Raw genomic sequence first — 22,324 nt, forward strand, 5'->3', positions numbered from 1 at the left:
CCTCATTCGTAACATGACATACAACCTTCAGTCAAATTATATAAAGAAAATTTTGCAAAGGGCACTTACATTAGAAATTTTAACCGAAAGAAAACAGAATTTTTAATTCTTAAATTGGTGTATCAAGATACTGATATTCTTCTTATAATTAAATGTCTCCTAATGCTAAAGCATTAGAAAAGACAGGCAAAACAAATAGACAAAGAAAATGAGCTCATAATATAAACTAACTCCCAAAAGAATACAAATAGAATATCTATTTTTAAATACTTTTGATATCCATGGTGTCCAGCAATATAGTTTTTGGATAAACCCACATCACAGTTTGAAATATACATCAACATTTTATCCTACTATTAGATTCTATACAACTTCTACCCCAATGATGGTCACAATGGCCTATTTAAGGAACAACTCTTCTTTCTCTCTTATATATCAACAACATACGTTTTCAACAGTGGCTCTGTGTTCCTCTATGCTATGAGACTTTTTAGACTGCAATAATGGGCCATAAGAATATTTAAGAAAACACTCCAGGGTGAAGCAGCTGACGGCCACATTTCAAATCCCATGGAATCCTAACCCTACCAAGACAATATATTTTTTTAACTACAATTCCAGAGTGTCAGTATAGAAGCTTTATTGGCATATAAATCAATGATAATGTGCATAGTTATAACCTCAAAGCCTCAAAATATTTTAGGCAGGTTTACCATAGTCTCACCCTATACAGCAATAATCCTGCAAAAGTTGGTGTGAGACTGTTTAACTACCTGGCACAATGGTTGAGAGAAACTTATTCATAGTAAATAATGAATTAAAATTATATTGAATAAAAAAATTGCATTTAAATATGAATGAACCAATATCTGGCAAAATATTCGCTCTATTGCACTGATGAATTATGTCTTCAAAATGTGATATCTGACAGCTATTTGTGTGTTTACTTAAGTATTGGTAACTATTATTGTGCAAGCATAAATATGACTTGTTCTATACATGCCACGATATAAATATTATTACATGCTATAATAAAATATTATTACTATACTGCAAGAGAGAAAGAGAAATTCACTAATTCCAAGAAGAAATCTCCAGTAGAGGAAATGAAACTTTTAGAATGTTTTTTTTTTTAATGTGATGTGGGTTTACCATTGAAAACATCAGTGGACAAGGGAACAATTGAATTAATTTAAGGCTAATTAAAGATTCAGCCAGTCAATTGTCTATAACCATAGAAAAAAGTTGAGACAGCTACCCCCACCTGACACGATGCGTGGCAATTAACAATAATCAAAGGCAATGAAAGTACTCATTAAAAATAAAGGATATAAACATAGTAACCAACCAAATAGGCTGTTTCCAATTCACTTTTTGTTTGAGATGTTGTCAATGGATTAACATTTAACAAATAAAACCATAAAATGACATCATTTAAATAAATTTAACAATTGCCATGGCAATGTATAAGATTGTATAAAATTTTGAAACAGGTTTATACAATTTTTTCATAGGGGTTATGATTCTTTGAGCACATATACTCCTGAATCCTTAATTTTCTCAAATGAATGCTTTCAAAGCCATAGGTCACCTCAGTGGGGCTTTAGATGGTTATTCATTTACAGTTTTTGGCCAAGGTCCCATACACCCAATAAGGCAATACCATTACTGGGGGTATTGTATAGAAAATTTAGTTCCTTGAAGCATTGTTTTTCCTATTAGCCCTCAAAGGCATGAGAAAATGATGTATGTAGTCAGAAACCCAAACTATACAGAGCAGAGTTGAGTAAAATAAACACGGCTAAATGTTAAGTCTAGAGCAAATTATTCAGCTTCTCTTATTATGCATCAGCAATCATGCAAGTTTGGCTATGCTAGTGCCCAGTGGCGTAACTAGGCATATGCTTTAGGGGGGGTGGGATGGCCTGGGGTGGCCACCCCTCCCCCCCTCAGGCAAAATCTGGTAAAAGTTTTGAAAAACGACATGCCTGGAAATACATTTTACATCATTTTGGCACTTAAAATTTAACTTTAAGCAGATGCAGTTATTATACGTCAAAACTAGACAATAGTTTTAAATATTTTTTTAACTTGTCTAGTAATACTAGGCTTTGAGGGGGGGATGTATCATCTCATCCCCCCCATAGTTACACCACTGCTAGTGCCAGTGCTTTACTCATGAGTTTTCCATATGAAGACCCACTGAGAACTAAAACTTGGTTTAATAGCTTAATGAAGCTAAAAATTAATGGGGAATTTGCAAGGTTTTTCTACAGCCTATTTAACCCACACATGTTATTGATAAACAATATTTTTCCTTATGAATGATTTTCTTTCCAACGAGCGACCTGTATTAATTGATCAGAGGTATATAAAAAGCACAACATAGTTTCAAACACAGCTTTCCACATGCCACATTGAAATACAGGTGTGTGACATCAGAGCTGCCAATGGGTTCCTTCCTGGTTCACAGCAACGCATTCTGAGTGAAGGGTACCAGAGTTCTAAGAGCTGTGCAAGACTTTTCTATTGTTCCACCGCTAAGTCAAAAACAGATAATGCCAACAAATTGGCCACAATTGCAAAAAATATTTTTGATTTAATCTGTCCAGTGTAAAATAAGACGAACTTCATATAGATGCTTGTTCTGTCATCATGTAACTTGTAACTAAGATGTAAGCTTTCAAAGTCAAGTCACTTGAACACTGAAACTGACAGAGAGTCATATGTGAGAGAGCAACATGGAAAATATTCAACTGAAGATTTGTCATTTGATAAAGATAGTGAACTGGTCACCTATAAATACTGACAAAGCCAACGTGTTAAACTCCCACTTTGAAAACACTACAGTATATACTCCGAGTAATTTAGACATTCCATACAATTTAATGCAAGAAATAACTATTCAACGTGATAGGATTACTAAACAATTACAATCAATAAAAATAATAAATCTCACGAGTCCAGAGGGAAACCCACATGCGTCCTTGAGGAGGTGTCTGAGATCGTGCTGTTCACAGAGATAATATCGATAAAGTCATTTTCTGAAGGAAAGATACTACACCCTGGAAAATTGAAAACGTTGTACTCATATTCAAAAAGGAAAACAGACATGACTCGGGGAACTATTGATACATTTCATTAACATCGATTATAGGCAAGATTCTTGAACATATCAGTGTGTGTTGGAATTTCCCAGAGAGTGGTAAATTCCAACATGGCTGTCAGCACAGCTTCTGGAAAGCTAGAAGATGCAAAATACAGCTCGCACTCTTTATTTATGATATTCCTAAATCTAGTGATTCCAAAAGACAAGTTGATGCATTATTCCAAGATTTTCAGAAATACAATTGAACACACATTGAGCATTTGGAATCAGGCACAGAAAGACTTAATTCGTGAGCTTGATATCATTCAAAGGAAAGTTTCACGATACATTAAAGCTGTCGACAGAAAGCTGCTACAGAAAGCATTATAAAGATTTTAAACTAATAAGGCAGGGAGCCACTCCAATCAGAGGCTATGCTCTAGGCTTAGATTGGTTTAGTAATTAAGAATAGACGACTTTCAGAGCAACACAGAGAAAATCATATTAGAACCTCACTATGCTTCCAGGTCTGACAGAAACAATAAATTAAGAGAAATATTTTACCCAATAGATAGGTATAGGATTTTATTTTTGCCCAAAAAACAATTAAGGACTTTAACCTTTCGTCAGGCACAATATTGGAATTCCTGAGTTCAGACGCAATGTGCCTGACAGGCACAGATGTGTAAAAACATCATTAACTCTTAGTACGGCTCAGTAGTACACATTTAAAGTTTAAAGCACCTTAATTAGTGTAGTCAAACACTTACATGATGCCTTATTTGCTATGTATTTACCCATTACTATACCGTCATACGGCCCCGGACCAATCCAGCAAGATGCGATTAAACGTGCTCTTTTGGCTATTAAGTATTACTACATGTAAGGCATTTTAGCATGTGAATCCTATAAGATCGGTGTTTTTTATTTTGATATCTTATTTATCTAATAATGCCTTTATTTTGCTTTACCGTGTCATTATTTTGCTTAATTATGCTGAATAATCCACTATTGATTTGTCGGCATAAATACGAAATGCAAATGGATGCATAAAGTATGTCAAAACAAACAGCTATTATAAGTACCACGAGTCTATGCTGCCTAGTGACACCAAGAAATGAGAGAACACTCTTATTGAGCCTGTCAGATCCATTGCGCTCGACTAGGGTTAATACATTCTAAGAGGAACTTCATAAATGGATTTCCTTTCAATCTGTAATTGCTGATGATCTAATACCCCTGGCCACACACCCATAGAGGCATCTTGCATGGTAACATGTAAATAAAGTTTTTAACTGCACATGAAATCTGCTTTACTTGAAGAATCCCTCATGACAAGATGCTATAATGCATAATCAATGACATTCTTCAGTGGCATGAAATAAAAATTTCTATTACAACTCTCTATACCTTTATACTAGAGATGTGCGAATAGTATCCGCGAATACTCGAATACCTCGAATACTAGAAAGTATTCGATATTCGAGATCTCGAATAGTTATGCCAAAGGTACCGTCTCGAATACCTCGAATACTTTGAATTTCGCGTCATACACTGTCGCTCGCACGTCGTTGGTAGTTGACTCGGAAAAATGAGAACTCTAGTCGTTTAGTGCATGAAGCGCCGTTTTAGGAAAGCTGACGAAATACATCAAATTCGCGGGTTTGAGCGGTGATAAGAGATCGACGTGGGGAACCGAAATTGATCGGATGAAAAAAAATCCGAAAATCCTAGGTTTCCCCCATCAGGAGAGCCTCAGTTCCGTGGGATAGCAACATTGGCGCATTTCCCACGATCCGCTATCCCCCTCCATTCAGCGTTCGCCCCACCCTCTCCGACGATTTCCTCTTCCCCATAATCAAACAAAAGGTCCCGGCTCGTGCAGGGATCGTATTACGAAGACCTCAGCTTTGAAAAAAATATCAAGTTACCGGAAAATAATAGAATCGCGTTTCACCATTCCCTCTTTCTCCCCACTGACCATTTTCCCGCATCCATCATTTGATAAAATGAGAAAATGTGTTTGCCATGTGTCCTTTGTGGCTAATAACGACAGGCACTTATTTTGAATCTTCCCCAGGAGATGAAACTACCATAGGGAGGAACTCAGTGCCGTGGGATAGTGACATTGGCGCATTTCCCACGATCTGCTATCTCCCTCCATTCAGCATTCGCCTCACCCACTCGTGAGGATTGCCTCTTCTCCGAGCTCGCGCAGGGATTGTATTACAAAGACCTTAGCTTCGAAAAAATATCAAGTTACGCGAGAAAAATAAAACCGTGTCTCGCGCCCACCCCCTTTTCTCACCCACTGACCTTTTTCTACCTACCTGCTTCGAATTTCCCCCTTTCTGGAGGTCAACTGCTGCATGAGTCATCTACTAGCCCGAAAGGTGTCTAACAATGACTTTCGGCAATTATTATTACACCTTTATTGGATTGAAATATTAGTAATGTGCGCGTAATTTAAAAAAGTATAAGACCAAACACGACATATTTCTGACTTTATTTAAGCATTTTACGCAGGAAAATAAATACCGGGAAGAAGAAGAAATACGACGGAGGCTTAGCATTTTGGCGTAATGCTCAAATAGGGTGGTTTCCTATTATTTTTTTATTGCCTTAATCGAAATATTAATACTCCTGAAGTACGTATTTAACGCTTTTAGAGTTTTATAAGACGATATCTATTTTTCGCGATTAAATTAAAAGTGAAAATTTTCAAGCGCGCGAAAACGCGACGGGTAAGTATGGATGCCGGGAAAAACTCCGCGTGACGTCGTTCTGGTTCACGCTGCCGCAAGTGAGGTGACCTTGGGGCGAGGCTCTGAGCGCTATTACGACGCAGGATGCTAGCAGGTAGCCGAGTACCATGCTAGCTGGTAGCGCTTGGCTTAAATAATGATTATTAATACCTTATCAAACAGACTGTGTGATTATTAAGACATGTTTCCCTGAGCTCTGTGCCTCATGCATGCATTGGTAACCTCAGACGATGTAAAACTCCGATCCTCTCGTGTAGAAACTAAGTCCCTGTGATGTCACGTGGAGTGGCATCGCATAGGCGCCAATCTGGCCTTTTTCAAATGAGGTAAAATTGACCATTGCCATTGGTCTAAACCGGTATTTCTAGAACAAAATAATTTGTATATTTTGAATACAGTAATGGTGGGTAACGAATCACAATCAATGCCTTTCGTTTTCTTTAATGAAGGAAACTACCCTATTGTTTACATAAAATTAAAATATTCCATTAATCAGCTAAATTCCTGTTTGAATCCTTTAACGGCAATCACAATTACTCGCCAAAATCTTGGGTTTCCTGCTGCATAGGCGACCTAGTCAAACATTTTCACATTCATCGTTTAGTATTCGAGGTATTCGAATATTCGAGCAATGATTTGATATTCGAATTCGATATTCGAATTCGAGAAATCTACTATTCGACCCATCCCTACTTTATACATTATGAGAGGATAAGTGATTGTAGTCCGTCACAACAATAACAAGGCATTAAGAAATGCCAGTTAATAAAAAACTGAAAACATAACAGGCCAAAAGTAAGTTAATTAAAATCATGCTTCCAGCACAAAATATTAATGACTTCACTTCATTAAACTTCAATGACTAACATACCTAACCTTTTTTCCACACTAGTAAAGCATAATTACAGAATTATGTACCTGTTTTCTGGAAATTCTTGTAGTCCTGCTCCCTTGAATAATGATGTCGTGATCTTCAATATCCATTCTTGTCTGAAAATCTCGTTGTTGTTGGTGCCTTTGTTGCTCTGCAGTCTCCTCCTGCTGTGCTCTGCTACCTGATTCGCCACCATCCCCTTCCTCAGAGGCAATCACTTCCTGCAACTTCCTCTGTTGGTGCACCAAATAATAAGGAGAGCATTACAGAAAAGTCACAATGAAGAGCCTCTTGATGAACAAACACAATAACTTTCCCCTAACTTCTCACATGAGATTGTACAAAACGCAAATCTTTAGAGTAAACACATTGGTCGCGCTCAGCAGATACTCACCGGGATCAAGAGATCCCTCACCGGTGAGCGACTGGTCGTTGCGATCTGCTGAACGGTTGCTGAGCAGTGATCACGTCACGTGACCACATAGCAGAAACATTCAAAATGGGCCGTAATGCGATTCCTGTAGAAGCGCAGGCGATTTTCATTGCAGGAGACTATGATACTGTGAACAATTTGTTCAGTTTAATTCAACGCGAGACGAGAATCTTTAGAAGAAATCCCTAAGCCGTACGCCTCAGAAGAAATAAGCCGCGGAATGAAAATTATCACGAAAGGATAGTCCCTCATTTTCAGGATGATAGCTTACATGACAAACCTGAAGCCAGTTTTACTTGTTTTTCTTCAGTATCCTGAATTTCATATGTCATTCCTCCGTACGCATATCTTTTTGCAACTATAGCACCAGAAGACGTGCTAGTACTGGGCGCGGCCATATTGATTCTCAACATGTTCAAATCAGTGATCGGTGATTTTTCTCGCGTGGAAAAAATGGCGTCTGATCAGTAAAACCGGTGACCTACCAGAGGGGGTTCAGCAGGAATTGTCTCACCGGTTCCACAACTGTTGAGTCTGCTGAACGCGACCATTGATTTGTGCTTGATTGCATTGGATCAGTTGCAAAAAATAACACGCTTAATTATTTTTACTTAAGACTAGCAGAAAAATAGCCTAGAATTACAGTGAAACAATAAAATCCTTAAATACTACCAGCAATTAAACTACACCTTGCTGAATAAACATTACATTATATTCATCCTTTTAAACAAAAAATAAACCTACAGATGAAAGGGAAAGAAAATTTATATAAGAATAAATAAACATTCCCATCCATTCTCCCATAATATCAAAATTAAAAAATGGGAAAGTTGCCAAATACTTATCATGAGCTGGCAACGTGCTTGGAACAACAATTCAATTACTCCTTGAAAGGCTACTTAGGTCTCCTAATGGGTGATTGTTGACATTGCTGCCTAAATTTTGAGAATGGTTCCCACCCTTAAGATGGGAATCGATTCGGTTCTTTAAACGTTAGCAGCAATGTCACCAGCAAAGAAACGTTGGCAGCAACAGGTGGGAAACCCAAGTAGCCTTCCATGCGATTGGAAAACACAAGAAAATGGTTCAATTACCTGTTCAGGGAGAACTGCTCATTTAGGAAAGAAATCGGTCACAAGAGTGTAAACAATAATGGACCATATGAGATTAAGGCAGAGGAGTAGCAGAGAAGAGACAGCTTGATTGACAAGAGTTTGTAAAGCCATCACCATATCTAGGAAAGGGCTAAGGCAGAAGATGTTAGACCAAAAATAGCTTGAGAAGTAGGCAACGAATCGAGAAATGGAAAAAATAAGGTTCTCTTGATATTTTAAACTAGGGTGTCCACTGTGTAGCAGTAAAAAAATTCCATGAGAGTTCCAGGTCATCCAAGGGAATGGCTTTGTTTTTCACGGTACTATTCATTCCTAAACATATGTAGGCATTTTTGGGTAAGCAATGCTAGTGGGGTAGAAAAAAACAGCAGGAATAGTTGCCAAGTCATTTCAATGCTGTAAGTAACACCTTGAGATGATAGAAACACATGAGAACATGCAAGTGAACACAATTAGATGAGGCTCAATAAATCGTCAACATATTCTTTAAAACTTTCAACTCAATTTTAACACTTGAGGAAAAAACAGCTCGGGCATTGTCACACTGTCCTGAGGGGCTTAATGGGAATTTCAATGCGTGAAATTTTCGTCATAAAAATTTTGATACTTCCCCATATGATAACAGAGGTTGCCATAAATTTTCTGCCTCCAGTTCATCATTTAGTGACATGCTCAAAATGATGACAAAATCAAGCTTCCACTCTGACCATTATTTTGCTGTCGCAAGGCAAACCAGTTGCAAGTTAAGGAAAAAGAAGGAACAATCTTATTCCTCCATTAAATAGCACCATTACGAAATAAAAGTGGTACCTAAAGTTGAATATGGAAATTAAGGGGCTTAATCCTCATCCCTCGCACATAACGAGCACCCCATACGGCGAATGATTTTCCTGGAATTATGAGCACTCACTTGCTTTCATTGTATGAGCAGTAAGTATATGATAAAGAGAAGAATATTAAGTAAGCGACTATGCAACATAAAATTCTTGAAATAGAAAGTCAATAGAAGAAGAGATCCCATTGAAGGGATTTAAATTTCTGGGATAATCAGAACAAATATCGAATAAAAATAATATTATTTTTTGCTTTGAGTGCACCGCAAGAATTCAACACATTAGTTTTCGCTGGAAATAATATGCATCAAAAATTGATTAATCCAGGATGTTTGCAGAGTTCCCTGACACTTTCCAGAAGGCCAAAATTCCCTGAGTATACCAGGTTTACCCAGTTTTAAGGCCTGGTTACACGATGCATTAACCCGTACGGGTTAATGTCTAAATGTATGAACGCGAGAATGAACGGAAAAATTCACCGTGTAACCACCCCAAAATGTACAAATGCATGAACGCGTGAACGGAAAATAGAACCTGTTCTAATTTCGTTCATGCATTCGCACAAGTTGATAACAGAGCCACCTGGTGGGAAACAAAGGAAACGACACAATCAGTAGTCATCTGCAGGGCTATTCAGTATGATTCAGTAACTCTTTTCGCGTATTTGTACTGTATCGTACGTGCTTGAATCCTACCACAAACTCACCATTTGCATCTACACTAATATTCACACAGAATATCCCTGTATGTATGCCGGACATACCAAGATTATGTCTATGGTAACTCATTGGTAGTATTATGCCGGAACAAAACAATCGATGAGGTTATAACAGAGTTTTCAACACGACATTTGTGAAATACAACGGCTATCATACGACTAATAGAACACATTTAAACATAATTTATATCATACGAATAAACGACAATTCTACCTTTTATACGTCCGGGGTGGGAATGCACTGGACCACCACAAAAACACGACTAACATTAGCAAATTCATAAATCGACCAGATCTCTAAACCAACATCTTTTCCATCAACAGGAAATATCTTCTTAACTTTATAACCATCCCCGACAAAAGTAGAACAAAGTATTAAAAATATCTACTCTCATACATCATCTACACTCAGTGAAACAGATGACAGAAAAATGTCTAGTAAACACGACTTAAAAACAAGATGCGTCTACAAATTTTCAGCCTAAGCATTAACTTTGATAACGGTTTGAAATAAATAGAGTACTATTGAGATATAGCATTAAGCGAGCGATAACGATAAATATTAAATATAAATAAATATTACTGGCACGAAATGAAACAACTTCGGCAACTACAATGAACACCACTGTTTACACAGCAGCGCAAATATATTACCAGTATGTGAAGTTTCCTGGTCCTACAGGAAACAACGAAAAGGGAATTATTTTCTGGTAGGTATCGTCTGATTCCTACCTAATGATACTGTTTACACATTTAAATTTTGCGCACTGTAAAGGGAATAAACAAAAAGTAAACGCCTCGCGATACGAGAAAATGTGTGAAAACTTGTGCGAACGCACATACCGTGTAACCGCTCATTCATGCTTCTTGTTCACGCAAACGTCCATGAATTCAGACATGCAAACAGACACGCATTCATACATTAACCCGTACGGGTTAATGAACCGTGTAACCAGGCCTTTATAGTTTAGCGGACACCCACTAAACAATCACAATGGACAATAAAAAAAAATCTTGGATGAATTAGCTCATTGCAAATGAAATAAAAATGACCTTGAGAGTGGTAAAGCATACAGAGACCATGGCCCAAGAGTGAGCCAAGAGTACAATTGCCTCAACACGCATATCCCTAAGTTCCACTTATTAGCCCAAAAGTTTTGGAACCAAGAATAGTAAATAAATGTACTTACTATACATTCAGCTGTATCAAAATAGATGAAGCACAAGTTTACTTTATGGCATGAGAGTTTCCCACGGTCATCTAGTCCCAGCAGGATTTTGTGCCGGAGTAATTGCTTGTTGACTTGTGCTAAGCACCGCTCCAAATTGTGATTGAGCTGAGAAAAGAAAAATTATAATAAGTGTAACAATATTTGTTATCCACAATACAATGATTATTAATAAAAATAAATCAAAGTCAACAAGTACAAATTACCTAGACAATATTATATATTAATGAATTAAATAAGCTATTAATACATATGACTTAACAGAACATTAACCTGTTTCTATTTCACTAGAAAAAACCTATTTTTTAATTAACCTAAATTTTCTCAAATTAAAAAATAAATATCATTGGCTTGATACAAATCACTAAAGGAGATGTATTAGCCACAAAATTCTCAAAATACCAAATAAGGCTTCTAATGACTTACAATTGTTGAATGCTGAATGATAACTATAAATAAGTTGCATTACGATTAATGATTTATATGCTGACTCCATTAAGTTCTTTATAGCTTCATAAGGCATCAGGAAGAAAATTTAAACAACCAGTTTAAAGTCTGATAGAATGCTGCATTCAGCTCAAGTTTCACTTGCAAACAATCATGTAAAAACAACATGATTAGGGGATAAAAATTAATTTATCTTGAGGAAGCGTAGGAAGTTATTTCCATTTATACATTACATAAGTAACCCAAATATATTCTGATGGCATATACTTGCCCCACAGTATAAAAATAAATTTATAGATTTATAAGTAACCCAATACCTTTTGTAACCATGAAAATTATTTAAGGTAATAAGACAGAGCCAATATTTACACTGTCACCCCCAAGGAGACAGAGAAGACACAAAGCCTGGGCAATTTAAGATCATTATAATGCAGAATTTGGTTGATTTCTGATATATGATAACCTACAACAAAACGGGTGTAGAAAGATCTCCACAAGAAATTAAAAAGGCATGATAAAAATATAAGCAAATCATAAACAATTCACTGGGCCAGTAACACAAAAGCTGGAGAATCATGTTAATGACTACCATTTTTTCTCAGCCAGAATGAATAGGTCTAAAGAGTCGTTTCATACTTAATCTGGTGGAATCCTAAACATATTAGTACATTAAAGGTTACTGGCAATCTTTAACTTCACTTAATGATTGGTTTCAACATAGAGTACATTATTTTAAGGTGACTTCTTCCCAAAACATTTTGTTTAAATACTCTGAAGGGCATGGGTCCCCAAATTTTTTTGTACCACGCCCCCCCCCCCACTACCCATATCAGCTTTCCATTTTGCAATACCCTATTTCCACGGTGCCGTACATACCAACCCCTACTTGTACAAGTACTTGTACTCGTACAAGTATGTTCCTACTTGATACGGTGAGTAGGTAGATTTTTTTGTTCACTGTTGAATGCGGTAACGCAGAATGGAAAGATTCAATAATTGTACGTATGATGAAAATTAAAACAAGTATTACATGAAAAACTGACTGACCGTTGCGTCTGACAGTAACTGCTATGGAGGGGGACGGTTTTGAGAACCTTGAACTATTGTGTGTTTTGTAGTTTTAAAAACCGTAACCTTCTTTGATAAAGTTTACAACTTTATTGAAACTTTACAAAAACAATTATGAAAACTTAGAAAGACTTTATTTCAAAGATCTGTGGAAATTATTTTTGTAATTTTTTAATTTATTTCATTTGGGTGTTACCCCCCCCCCCCCCCCCCCCGGACTTTCTCCACGCCCCCCAGTTTGGGAACCCCTGCTGTAGGGGAAAAGACTGAGGGCATAAAGGGAAGGAGGGGGATGAGAAGTTCTCCGTCCCTCCTCTTTTCCCTCAGGCTCTTCCCCTCAACAGCATTTAAACAAAATGCTATGAGAATAAGAGATGTGAAATTAATACTAAATGTATAGAAACCATCCACATATTAAAGTACATATTTGCAGGAAATTTCGAGAAGATTTTAACTTACTACAATTACTAGGGCCACTCAAACCCGAAATATCAATTCATAAAAAGAATTTAGTGGATGGAAGAGAAAAATAAAATACAACAAAAAAAAAGAATTTTCCCTATCAAGCCATGCACTCTAAGTGTAAAGTAAAAGAAGTTGCCACCCATTTTTCAGGAGTTGGTGACACCATGAGAGTTCTGGTTCACTTTCTTGCTGAGAGTGAACCTTTCATTGAGAAACGGAATCATTCGCACAATTGAAAACAACAACAAACCACCCAAGACCTTCAATCATTTTTAAACTTGAATCACACGATCACTTACTCCATCCCTTCTGAGGGACAGCTTCAGCGATCACTCCACTGATGGCAGAAAAAAATGACCGTTTCACGTGATAATTTTCAGCGATGGCTCGAGGTATGGAAATTCCAACCCTTTTTTCCATCACTCCGCACATCACTTTTTCCATCAATGAAACAATCACTGGCACAGTCTTTCAAACAATCAGAATGTATGGCCGCTAAAAGGCATTGTAACACCATTCATGGCTTTTAATTGAATGCATTGCAAATAGAGATGGGTCGAATAGCAGATTTCTCGAACTCAAATATGGAATTCGAATATAAAATCATAGCTCGAATATTCGAATATGTACTAGAATTGTGCAAAGCCTATTAAACGTACGTTACTTCTTCTATTTCACTTGATGAATGTATAAATAAAAAGGTACACAGTGGAACCTCGATCCATCGTTTTTCAAGGGGAAGGACGAAAAAAACGATGAATGCGGGAATGTTTGACTAGGTTGCCTATGCAGCAGGAAACCCAAGATTTTGGCGAGTAATTGTGATTTCCTTTTAAGGATTCAAACCGGAATTTAGCTGATTAATGGAATATTTATTTTTATGGAAACAATTTGGGCATATAGTTGATTCAACTAACATCTCCTTCAAATTTCCCAAGTGGACACACCACCTCACGAAAAAATAATTGCATGCGATCTCGGCATTTACACTGCTACAATGTATTTCTGTCTGATGTATGCATTCATATCAACCAAACGCCATTTCAGCGGCACGCCCATCTGATACTCGGCTTCATCCAACTTCTAATTTCAACTGTTTAGGCTGCTTTACCCCCACTCCTACTGTTATGTGCTAGCGGACAATCCGAGGCGTTTCGCAACATACACGCACTTCTCCACCAGATTTTCTTCTTCTTCAATCATTTTCAGTCCATCTTTGGATGTTCTCACGAGATAAGCAGATGAATTCGAATTGCTAGCAGGGAGAAACCAAATATCCTAAGAAAATATCCCTTCGTCTGTGACAAGAGAGATTTATAGCATAGCTCATAAATTTTGACTTGATAGATGTTTTCGGAAAAAAATACTGCATCAACTTCCGAGAATCTCAGCTGCGAGGATATCGAGTTTCGCTAAGTCTCCGTCGTATTTTGATATTTTTTCCTTGCGTAAAATGCTTAAATAAAGTCAGAAATACGTTATGTTTCGTCTTATTCTTTTTTAAATTACACGCGCATTACTGATATTTCCATCCAATAAAGGTGTAATATCAATTGCCGAAAGTCATTGTTAGACACCTTTTGGGCTAATAGATGACTTATGCAGCAGTTGACCTCCAGAAATGGGGAACTTCGAAGCAGGTAGGCAGAAAAGGTCAGTGGGGGATAAAGAGGGAAGGGTGAAACACGATTCTATTATTCTCCTGTAACTTGATATTTTCTTTGAGCTTTTGATTTATGGTCTTCGTAATACAAACCCTGCGCAAGCTGGGGCCTTTTATTTGATTTCGGATAGGAGGAAAGCGTGGGAGGAGGGGCCGAAGGCTGATAGATGGATGGGGTCGCGGATTTTGGGAATTGTGCTACGTAGTTACTATCCCGCGGCACTGAGGTTGTCTTGGTGGGGGAAAACGGGGATTTTTGGATTTTTTCACCTCATCATTTTTGGTTCCCCACGTAGAACTCTTTTCACCGCTCTGATCCGCGAATTTGATGTGGTTTGTCAACTTGCTTAAAACAGTGTATGACGCAAAATTCAAAGTATTCGAGGTATTCAAGATTATTAATTAAACATAATTATTTGAGATCTCGAATATCGAATACTTTCTAGTATTCGAGGTATTCAAGTATTCACCGATATTATTCACACATCTCGAGTTGCAAATAAGGAGAGTGAAAGAATAAGCAATGAAAAAAGTGATGGTAGTAATGACCACATGATTCAGAAAATGATGGAACAAGGGTCACTTTTTGGTCCCTAAAACCCATCGCTAGAGCTATCATTTGGAAAAAATGATCGTATGATTCAGGCTTTGGAGAGGATTTAAGTTCCAAAGCACTAGTTTTTTGGAACTTAATGACTCAAATGACAGTTTCAAGTAGTGTGCTTTCTACAGAATGAATTAATTCGAAGCATTAATTCAAATTTGGGTATATTTCTAAAGGTAGATTCATCTTTGAGCTTTCCTTATTACAGATGCATACCCTCAGCCTTCTGGTATCATGGCGATTTTTTAGCTTTATGTATCATGATATAAAATATTTCCGATGCCATGGATGAGATATTTCTCATTCTTTTCCCTGACCCCTTCACATAAATATGGTCATAGCTCATTTACCTTGTCAATATCTCTGGAGCTGTAACGTGTTCCCTGTTTATCAGGGCAACTAGATGGAAAATACATACATATTCCAAAATATTTGCCAGCAATTACATGATGCAATGAAACAATGTAATACTCGGTATCTCGGTAATAACTTGAGAAAATTTGGATATGACTCGTCTCCTCCCACTGTCCCAATACACATACAAATCATCACACATCATACAATAGAGATGATTTGGATTCAAGCTGAGCCAATTTGAAAACATGTCATTCAAGGCTGCTCACATCATCTGCTTATGAAATATGCCGTAAATGGGTTGAACTAAGACTTGTGAATCTAATGTAGAAGTGACACGAAGGGATGAACGCTAGGAATAAAATAATTATGGAGCATGTATGAAGTATTTTTTTAATAAGAAAGATTTACAAACATTCATTTTTCATTGTGAATAACTCATGCTCCCATTCATCATAAAAAATTAATAAGACTTAATAACAGCAAGTTTTCACTTATCCAGGTTAACCAATATTACAAAGAGTTTCAAAAGAAAATGGCTTCCCTACCTTTATTTTCAGCCACATGCACAGGAAAATAGCAGCAGCATTCAGCAAAAGCCAAAGTATCCCAAGACCAAATAATGTGAGGCCGGTGATTCCAGAAAAAAGCAATGCTAATAGAACAGCAAACGCAAAACATATCCAAGCAACCAGCACACGTTTGTAACATGCGTTGTATGCATGGAAACGAACATCATTTGTGAGGGTCTCCATAGCACTAACATAGTCCTCAACCGTGAGCTGTAAAATAAAAATGTTAAATTTTCACATATCCTTCGTAAAATTAACAAAAATGTTGCATTCAAATTATTAAAATGACAAATTTATAACAAAATAGGGGTAAAACAAATATTTTCAAAACAAGTTATAAGTTATTTCTGCAAATTATAAATCCTGTTTCTTTCAAGAAGATAAGAAAAAAGCATAAAATTTAGTTATTTTTTAATGCTGTGAACCATTATTCCTAGAGCCACATGACACACTAATTTACGGAAAATGAATTTGAAAATAAACATACAACCAGTATCTGAATAAAAAATATTACTATCCTCTATATTATTTCTACTGTATAGATACCTTTTTCTCAACTTATACGCAACCGAACTACAAATTAGGTACCAAAATGCACAGAATTTATCAGAGAGCATGCAACGGCATTTCTTACTTCCTAAATATTGCTATTGTTTCCTAAAATTGGTTTTTAAATAATTAAAAAAAAAACAAAATAAAAACAAAACCAGTAAATATTCCTGACCTTAACGGCGCACAAACTGACACATTTGTTCATTTGCAACAATATCTCGCATTCTTTTAATAACTTTTATCAAAATGCGGCTGATTCCACATTCAAGTCTCCTGTTGATATGTAAGTATGAGTCATCATGTGCGTTTAATAGAGGATAGTTTGGCTTGTTTTCATCTTTTTACAATGTTCCTTTTGCAACAATGGTAACAATTGCCATTGCATCTTTACTTAAATTTAATTTCTGACCTTTTCTTAAGTATTCTTCATATTTATCATTTTGGTTTAATCAATGGCAAATCCAGAGATGATCGGATGCTTCACCACTGTTCATGTTACTTTATGAAACGACTAAGAGGTGTAACAGCTACAGCAAATTCCCATCAACTCATTTCTAAGGGACTAAGAAATTCTGATATCTTAAACCTTCCTGGGAAGGTGGAGCAACTGAAAAAACTAAGGCAAAGCTCATTGAAGTCAGAAGGGAGCTACCTCTGGAACTATAAGAGGATGTCCATCTTCCATACTTTCGTCCACAAATTGCTGTCATGAACCCAGAAATTCTGAACCAGGGAAATTCTTCAATGCTTCTATTTTTCCAGCATCAAAATTCAATTTCTTACTAAAATGAAAGGTTAACAACAGTTAACCCATTGAAGTATTAATGTGAGGGATACCTTTGGAATATGTATAAAACAAAAATAAATAATGCCGTCATAGATTTCATTTACACTCTTAATGATAAATCCACTGAATGTTAATATACTTACCGTTAACCCTTGAGCCATTAATTCTTCGGGGACTAATTCTGGGCGAAATTGTGCAGGTGTTATCCATGGCCACTTGGTATTAACAGGCAACAAGGTGACAATTATATCTCCATTAACTGTGAATTTAAAAAAATAATAATCTTTATTTTAAACAAATAATTTAACTTTTTAAACCAGGTTCCCAATGGATGATAAATGTTCCTAATGAGAAATTAAAAACTACGAAATCAAACTTGAATAATGAGGAATTTCAATGCAGAAATCAAAATTTAATTTAGTCCTACATAGTTATAATAGTTTCCACTTGAATTAGGCTTCAGGTTGCCAATACTGGATGACATCCAAACCATAGCAGTAAGTCTTTTCTGCTAATGAGCAAAGTTTAAGTACGAAACTCATTAAGTTCCCAGCTCAGCTCAACAATGATTACCTCAAATTTTAATAAAGAGGATAGGTATAAAATTAAAAAAAAAAAACAGGAAGTATTTTATCAAGCTGAATATGGAAAAACTTGTCAATCAAAAAGAATTCAAGGAACAACATATTCTTCTTGCAATGAGAGCTTTAATCAAAACGGTAATCAACCTAAGTAGAGAAGTCAGGGATAACAAGATACATTTAAGATAAAATTTACATTGAATAGACAAAATAATTTTTTACGATCATTAAACTCAAACCTATTTGCAGAGGCATATCTAGGGGGACGATAAAATGTAAATAGCATATGATTTTCTGAAATATTAAGAAATTATTAACATACATTATTTCATCTCATTAACACTTATTTATCGTAGAAATCTAAAAGTGTATGTTCTCATAGACATTATCATGTAAACTCTTCACAGTTCAGTGTAATTGACATTGATATAGACAGGAGAGAGGCTACAATGCAGCATGAAACTAAACCTCATAACACCACTGCCCATTACAATTTTTTTTGGTTATACTCACGGGATTCTCAACCACAATTTAGAGATTAAATCAGAATAGAAAGGGACTAAAAAAAGTGGCTAGCAAAATTTATGATTGGTGTTTAACAACCTATAAGTGCAAAACTATGATGGTCAGACGATGATTAATTTTCTGGCTAATAAATGTTTGAAAGAGGATTTTTGATACCTGCGGCGGTAATAGCGGCATAAGAGGGAGTAGAAAGAGTTCCGATCCTCTCTTCGCACACGCCGTTGCTCTACGATGCTAGTCCTACACACAAATAATTTTGTTTAAGAGCTCTCGCTGAAGTATTGCAATAGAATTGCAGCCGTGGAAAATTTTAAGGCAAAACACGACAGGCACATAGCATGAACCTTCCCAAGAGATTGGACAACAATCGGAGCAATCTCAGCGCCGTAGGATAATAATCATGTCGTAGATTTAATGGAACCACACTAGGCCCTCCATCAGCCAATGCCTCTGCTGTTTTTTTTTCCTTTCCGAGACCCCACTGGAAAATAGGAAAATATCAAGTTACAGGAGAACAATGGAAACGTGTTTCATCCCTACCCCATCTCACCAACTGACCTTTTTCGGTCTACCAGGTTAAATTCTCCTAGTTTCTGGGGGCCAAACGCTAGGTGAGTCACATGCTGAGCTCGAAGATATCTTGATATCTTTCAGAAATTGTATGACACGCACGAGATTCTAAAAAGAATGAGACCTAACACGACGTATATCTGACAGAATTAAAATTTTTTAAGCTCTAATTGATTGACACAAAGATTTCTTGTTAAAACAAGGATACTAATATTCAACATAGTCCAAACAGCACAATTTCGGAAGAAACAAGCGTAGCATAAGCGCATTCAAACAAGACGAGACGGACTGGGAACTTCAGGCAACGCAAAATGCGTATATCACATTGCTGCGCCTTCGCTTTGAAGACAACGACGTCACATGCAAGATCGGACGTGTTCTTCCTGTGCTCCTTCGCTCATAGTCTTGTTGCTTGAAATACGGAGGGGAGGGAGCGCGCTCCTTCCCGTCGACCTCTCCTTCAGCGCTCTTCCCTTATAAGCATTTCCGATTTCTTCTTTCCACCATTTAGTCCAACAATGAACACACTCGTTCGAATTTTTTAAACCGTAGGTTTTGACACCAATATAATTTTCAGTTGCAAAAATCCTCATATTAGCGATTGAAAATGACTTTTGAAAAATCAGGTCCTCAGCGTAATGGAAATTGCTCGTCAAAACAGATGTTGACTATTAACCAGGTATGTCCTTCAAAACTACGCGTTACTCTACGTTTGATGAGCGATAACTATATGCAGTATAAATGCCGCGGGATGCCCACTCATGGCAGTAAATTTAGCGCGCCCTCCGGAGCATAAAACCCTGCGCGATCTTTTCCATGCTCATCTCTGGAGTACCGACGTGACGGCGCGATGCTTACAAGAAAAGCAAACAGGCGCATTTAAAAAATACGTCACTAAGGGAGAAACTCCTCCCTGCTGCTTGTTTTTGACCCAGGGTTTCATATGACTGACTCATGCTGAAAACCAAGGCCACTCAGTTCCCCTTGGACTTGCGACCGGTGAAGGGGAGGGGGAAGACAAAAAGTTTGTGTAAGAGGCGCACCCCCATTTTCAGCTGCAATTTCTGGGAAAAAAGGTGCGCCTCTTACACGTGCTTATACGGTATTCGAGAAACTATCTCTAAAATGGATGACAGATAGCAACTTCAAAGAAAAGGCATTTAAAAAATATATTATTCTTATTTAATTGGCGTAAAATTAAGGTAGCAATATTTTTCATTGTTTTGTAAACTTTCCTGAGATAATGTGGGTTTCAGTAATTAAGAGATATAAACTCCATCTCCCAGATACTCATTATAACTGGATTTTACACTATATACGATATATCCTTTACCCATAATACTGCAAGAGAGGGTCGAGAAAACATGGTAATGTACTGAATAGGCTACAGAAGCTCGGAACCCCATACCCTATCAGTATCCAGGCTCCGCTTAAACATGGAAATTTGACTACATAAATACATTAGCATGGCTCAGGCATTGAGCAGGAAGTGTTAAATATTAAAAGAACTGGATAGAGCAATAACATTAACGAATAAAATAATTAAAAATCTAACCAAATCCTTCACGGATTGTAGATCCAGCTATTCCCAGCGATGTGACACCAGACCCTGGCACAGAAGATCCTGACACAGCCGTGCTCTCCCTGCCTGATGCACCATTACTTGAGGAAAGGTCCACTGTACTCAAAGTCTGCAGAGGTGGTAATCTACTGGATGTGACACCAGCAGAAGGAGATTCTACCCCGGCAGCAGCAATTCGATTGAGACTTCTGTCTAAATTCACATGGACTGTCTCAGCAGATATGATGGCAGGTGTTCCACCATCTGCAGGAGTCATTTTATCTTTTTTCACATCAACATTTTCAGTCTTCCGACTCCTCTTTGGCGGAATTTGAGAACTTTCCAGATCACTTTTTCTATCTTGCAATGGAGGTCCATCTTTCGGAGGTGATGCATCAGGTATAGCTGCCTGTTCAGAGGCTAAACTGGGTCCCGCTTCTTTAGATTTAGAATTGACGTCCTCATCCTCAAAACTAACCCACTCGCCCCCTGTTTTTTTGGGTGCCACCGCTGATCCTGATGTGTCACTTCCATCCATGTCGGGATTCATTTTTCTGCCACTGAAAAATTGAACTGAGTGAATCAAAATTTTAACTCAAACAAAGTATATCTAATACACACAAAGCCACTACGACACAATACTCACTGACTGTAAAAAAAATCAAGACACCAGAGTCTGAGGAGCTCAATCCTCTAAATGAGGAAATCCATTTCAATGCGACAAAAAGCAAAAGATGACGAATTTATTTTTGCAGAGATTTGAGTTGTTTAAAACAAATCCATTAATTTTTGTGGTATAAACAATACGTTTTCTGCAAATTGTCAATAATAGATCTGGCTTTCTTATACCAAAATTCCAAGTTATTGGAACAAAACCTACAGGAACACCAAGTGCTCAAAGTTGGGCAACTTGATTTTAAGCGCAAAAAAACTGGCATTTTTTTTAGAAAAAGTTAACTACTTACAGGAAATCTATGGAGTACTAATCTATGAATTTTTTTAAGTAAATGAACCAACATAGATATAAATTCACTATCGTTTGCTTTTTTTGCATTGAAATTGATTACCTCGTTTAGACGATCGAGCCCCTCAAACTCGGGAGTCTTGCTTCTTTTACAGACAGTAGTGTATGTTAAATGAAGTGAAAGAGAGGAGCCACTTCACACTCGTCAGGCTACACCTTACATATTCTGCAAGCATATGGGATCTGGTGCAGAAAGAATTAATCCATGAACTTAATAGTATCCACAGGAAAGCTGCATAATTCATCAAAAACTGCTACTAGAAAAGCTACGCTGGTAGCAGATAGAAAGTCAAGACACTTGGTGCTTAGCTTACAACCCTCAAGCAAAACAAGACAGACATCTTTCACAGCGGCACAAAGAATATCATCTGGGAACTTCACTGTTTCCACGTCCGACAGAAAAGATGAAATAAGAGAGATATAAGCCTAAGAGAGAGGCATAGGAATTCATTTCCCTTGACCAATAATGGACTAATATCAGAGTTCCCACTCTAAC

General features: G+C 37.1%; 1 protein-coding gene across 3 annotated transcripts in view; it reads right to left on the reverse strand.

The window, feature by feature from the left end:
* LOC124169817 overlaps nt 1–22,324 on the reverse strand; it is a 61,886-nt gene that overhangs the window by 25,801 nt on the left and 13,761 nt on the right. For all 3 annotated transcript variants that reach the window (XM_046548595.1, XM_046548593.1, XM_046548594.1), the window contains exons 2-6: nt 20,799–21,364; nt 17,711–17,826; nt 16,205–16,438; nt 11,017–11,163; nt 6,772–6,960 (exon numbers count right to left, since the gene is read on the reverse strand). In XM_046548595.1, coding sequence (XP_046404551.1) covers nt 6,772–6,960; nt 11,017–11,163; nt 16,205–16,438; nt 17,711–17,826; nt 20,799–21,354 — 1,242 coding nt within the window. In that variant the 5' untranslated portion in view covers nt 21,355–21,364. The remainder of the gene's footprint in view (nt 1–6,771; nt 6,961–11,016; nt 11,164–16,204; nt 16,439–17,710; nt 17,827–20,798; nt 21,365–22,324) is intronic.

The sequence above is a fragment of the Ischnura elegans genome, chromosome 12 (genome assembly GCF_921293095.1).
Source record: "Ischnura elegans chromosome 12, ioIscEleg1.1, whole genome shotgun sequence".
NCBI classification, from domain to species: domain Eukaryota; kingdom Metazoa; phylum Arthropoda; class Insecta; order Odonata; family Coenagrionidae; genus Ischnura; species Ischnura elegans.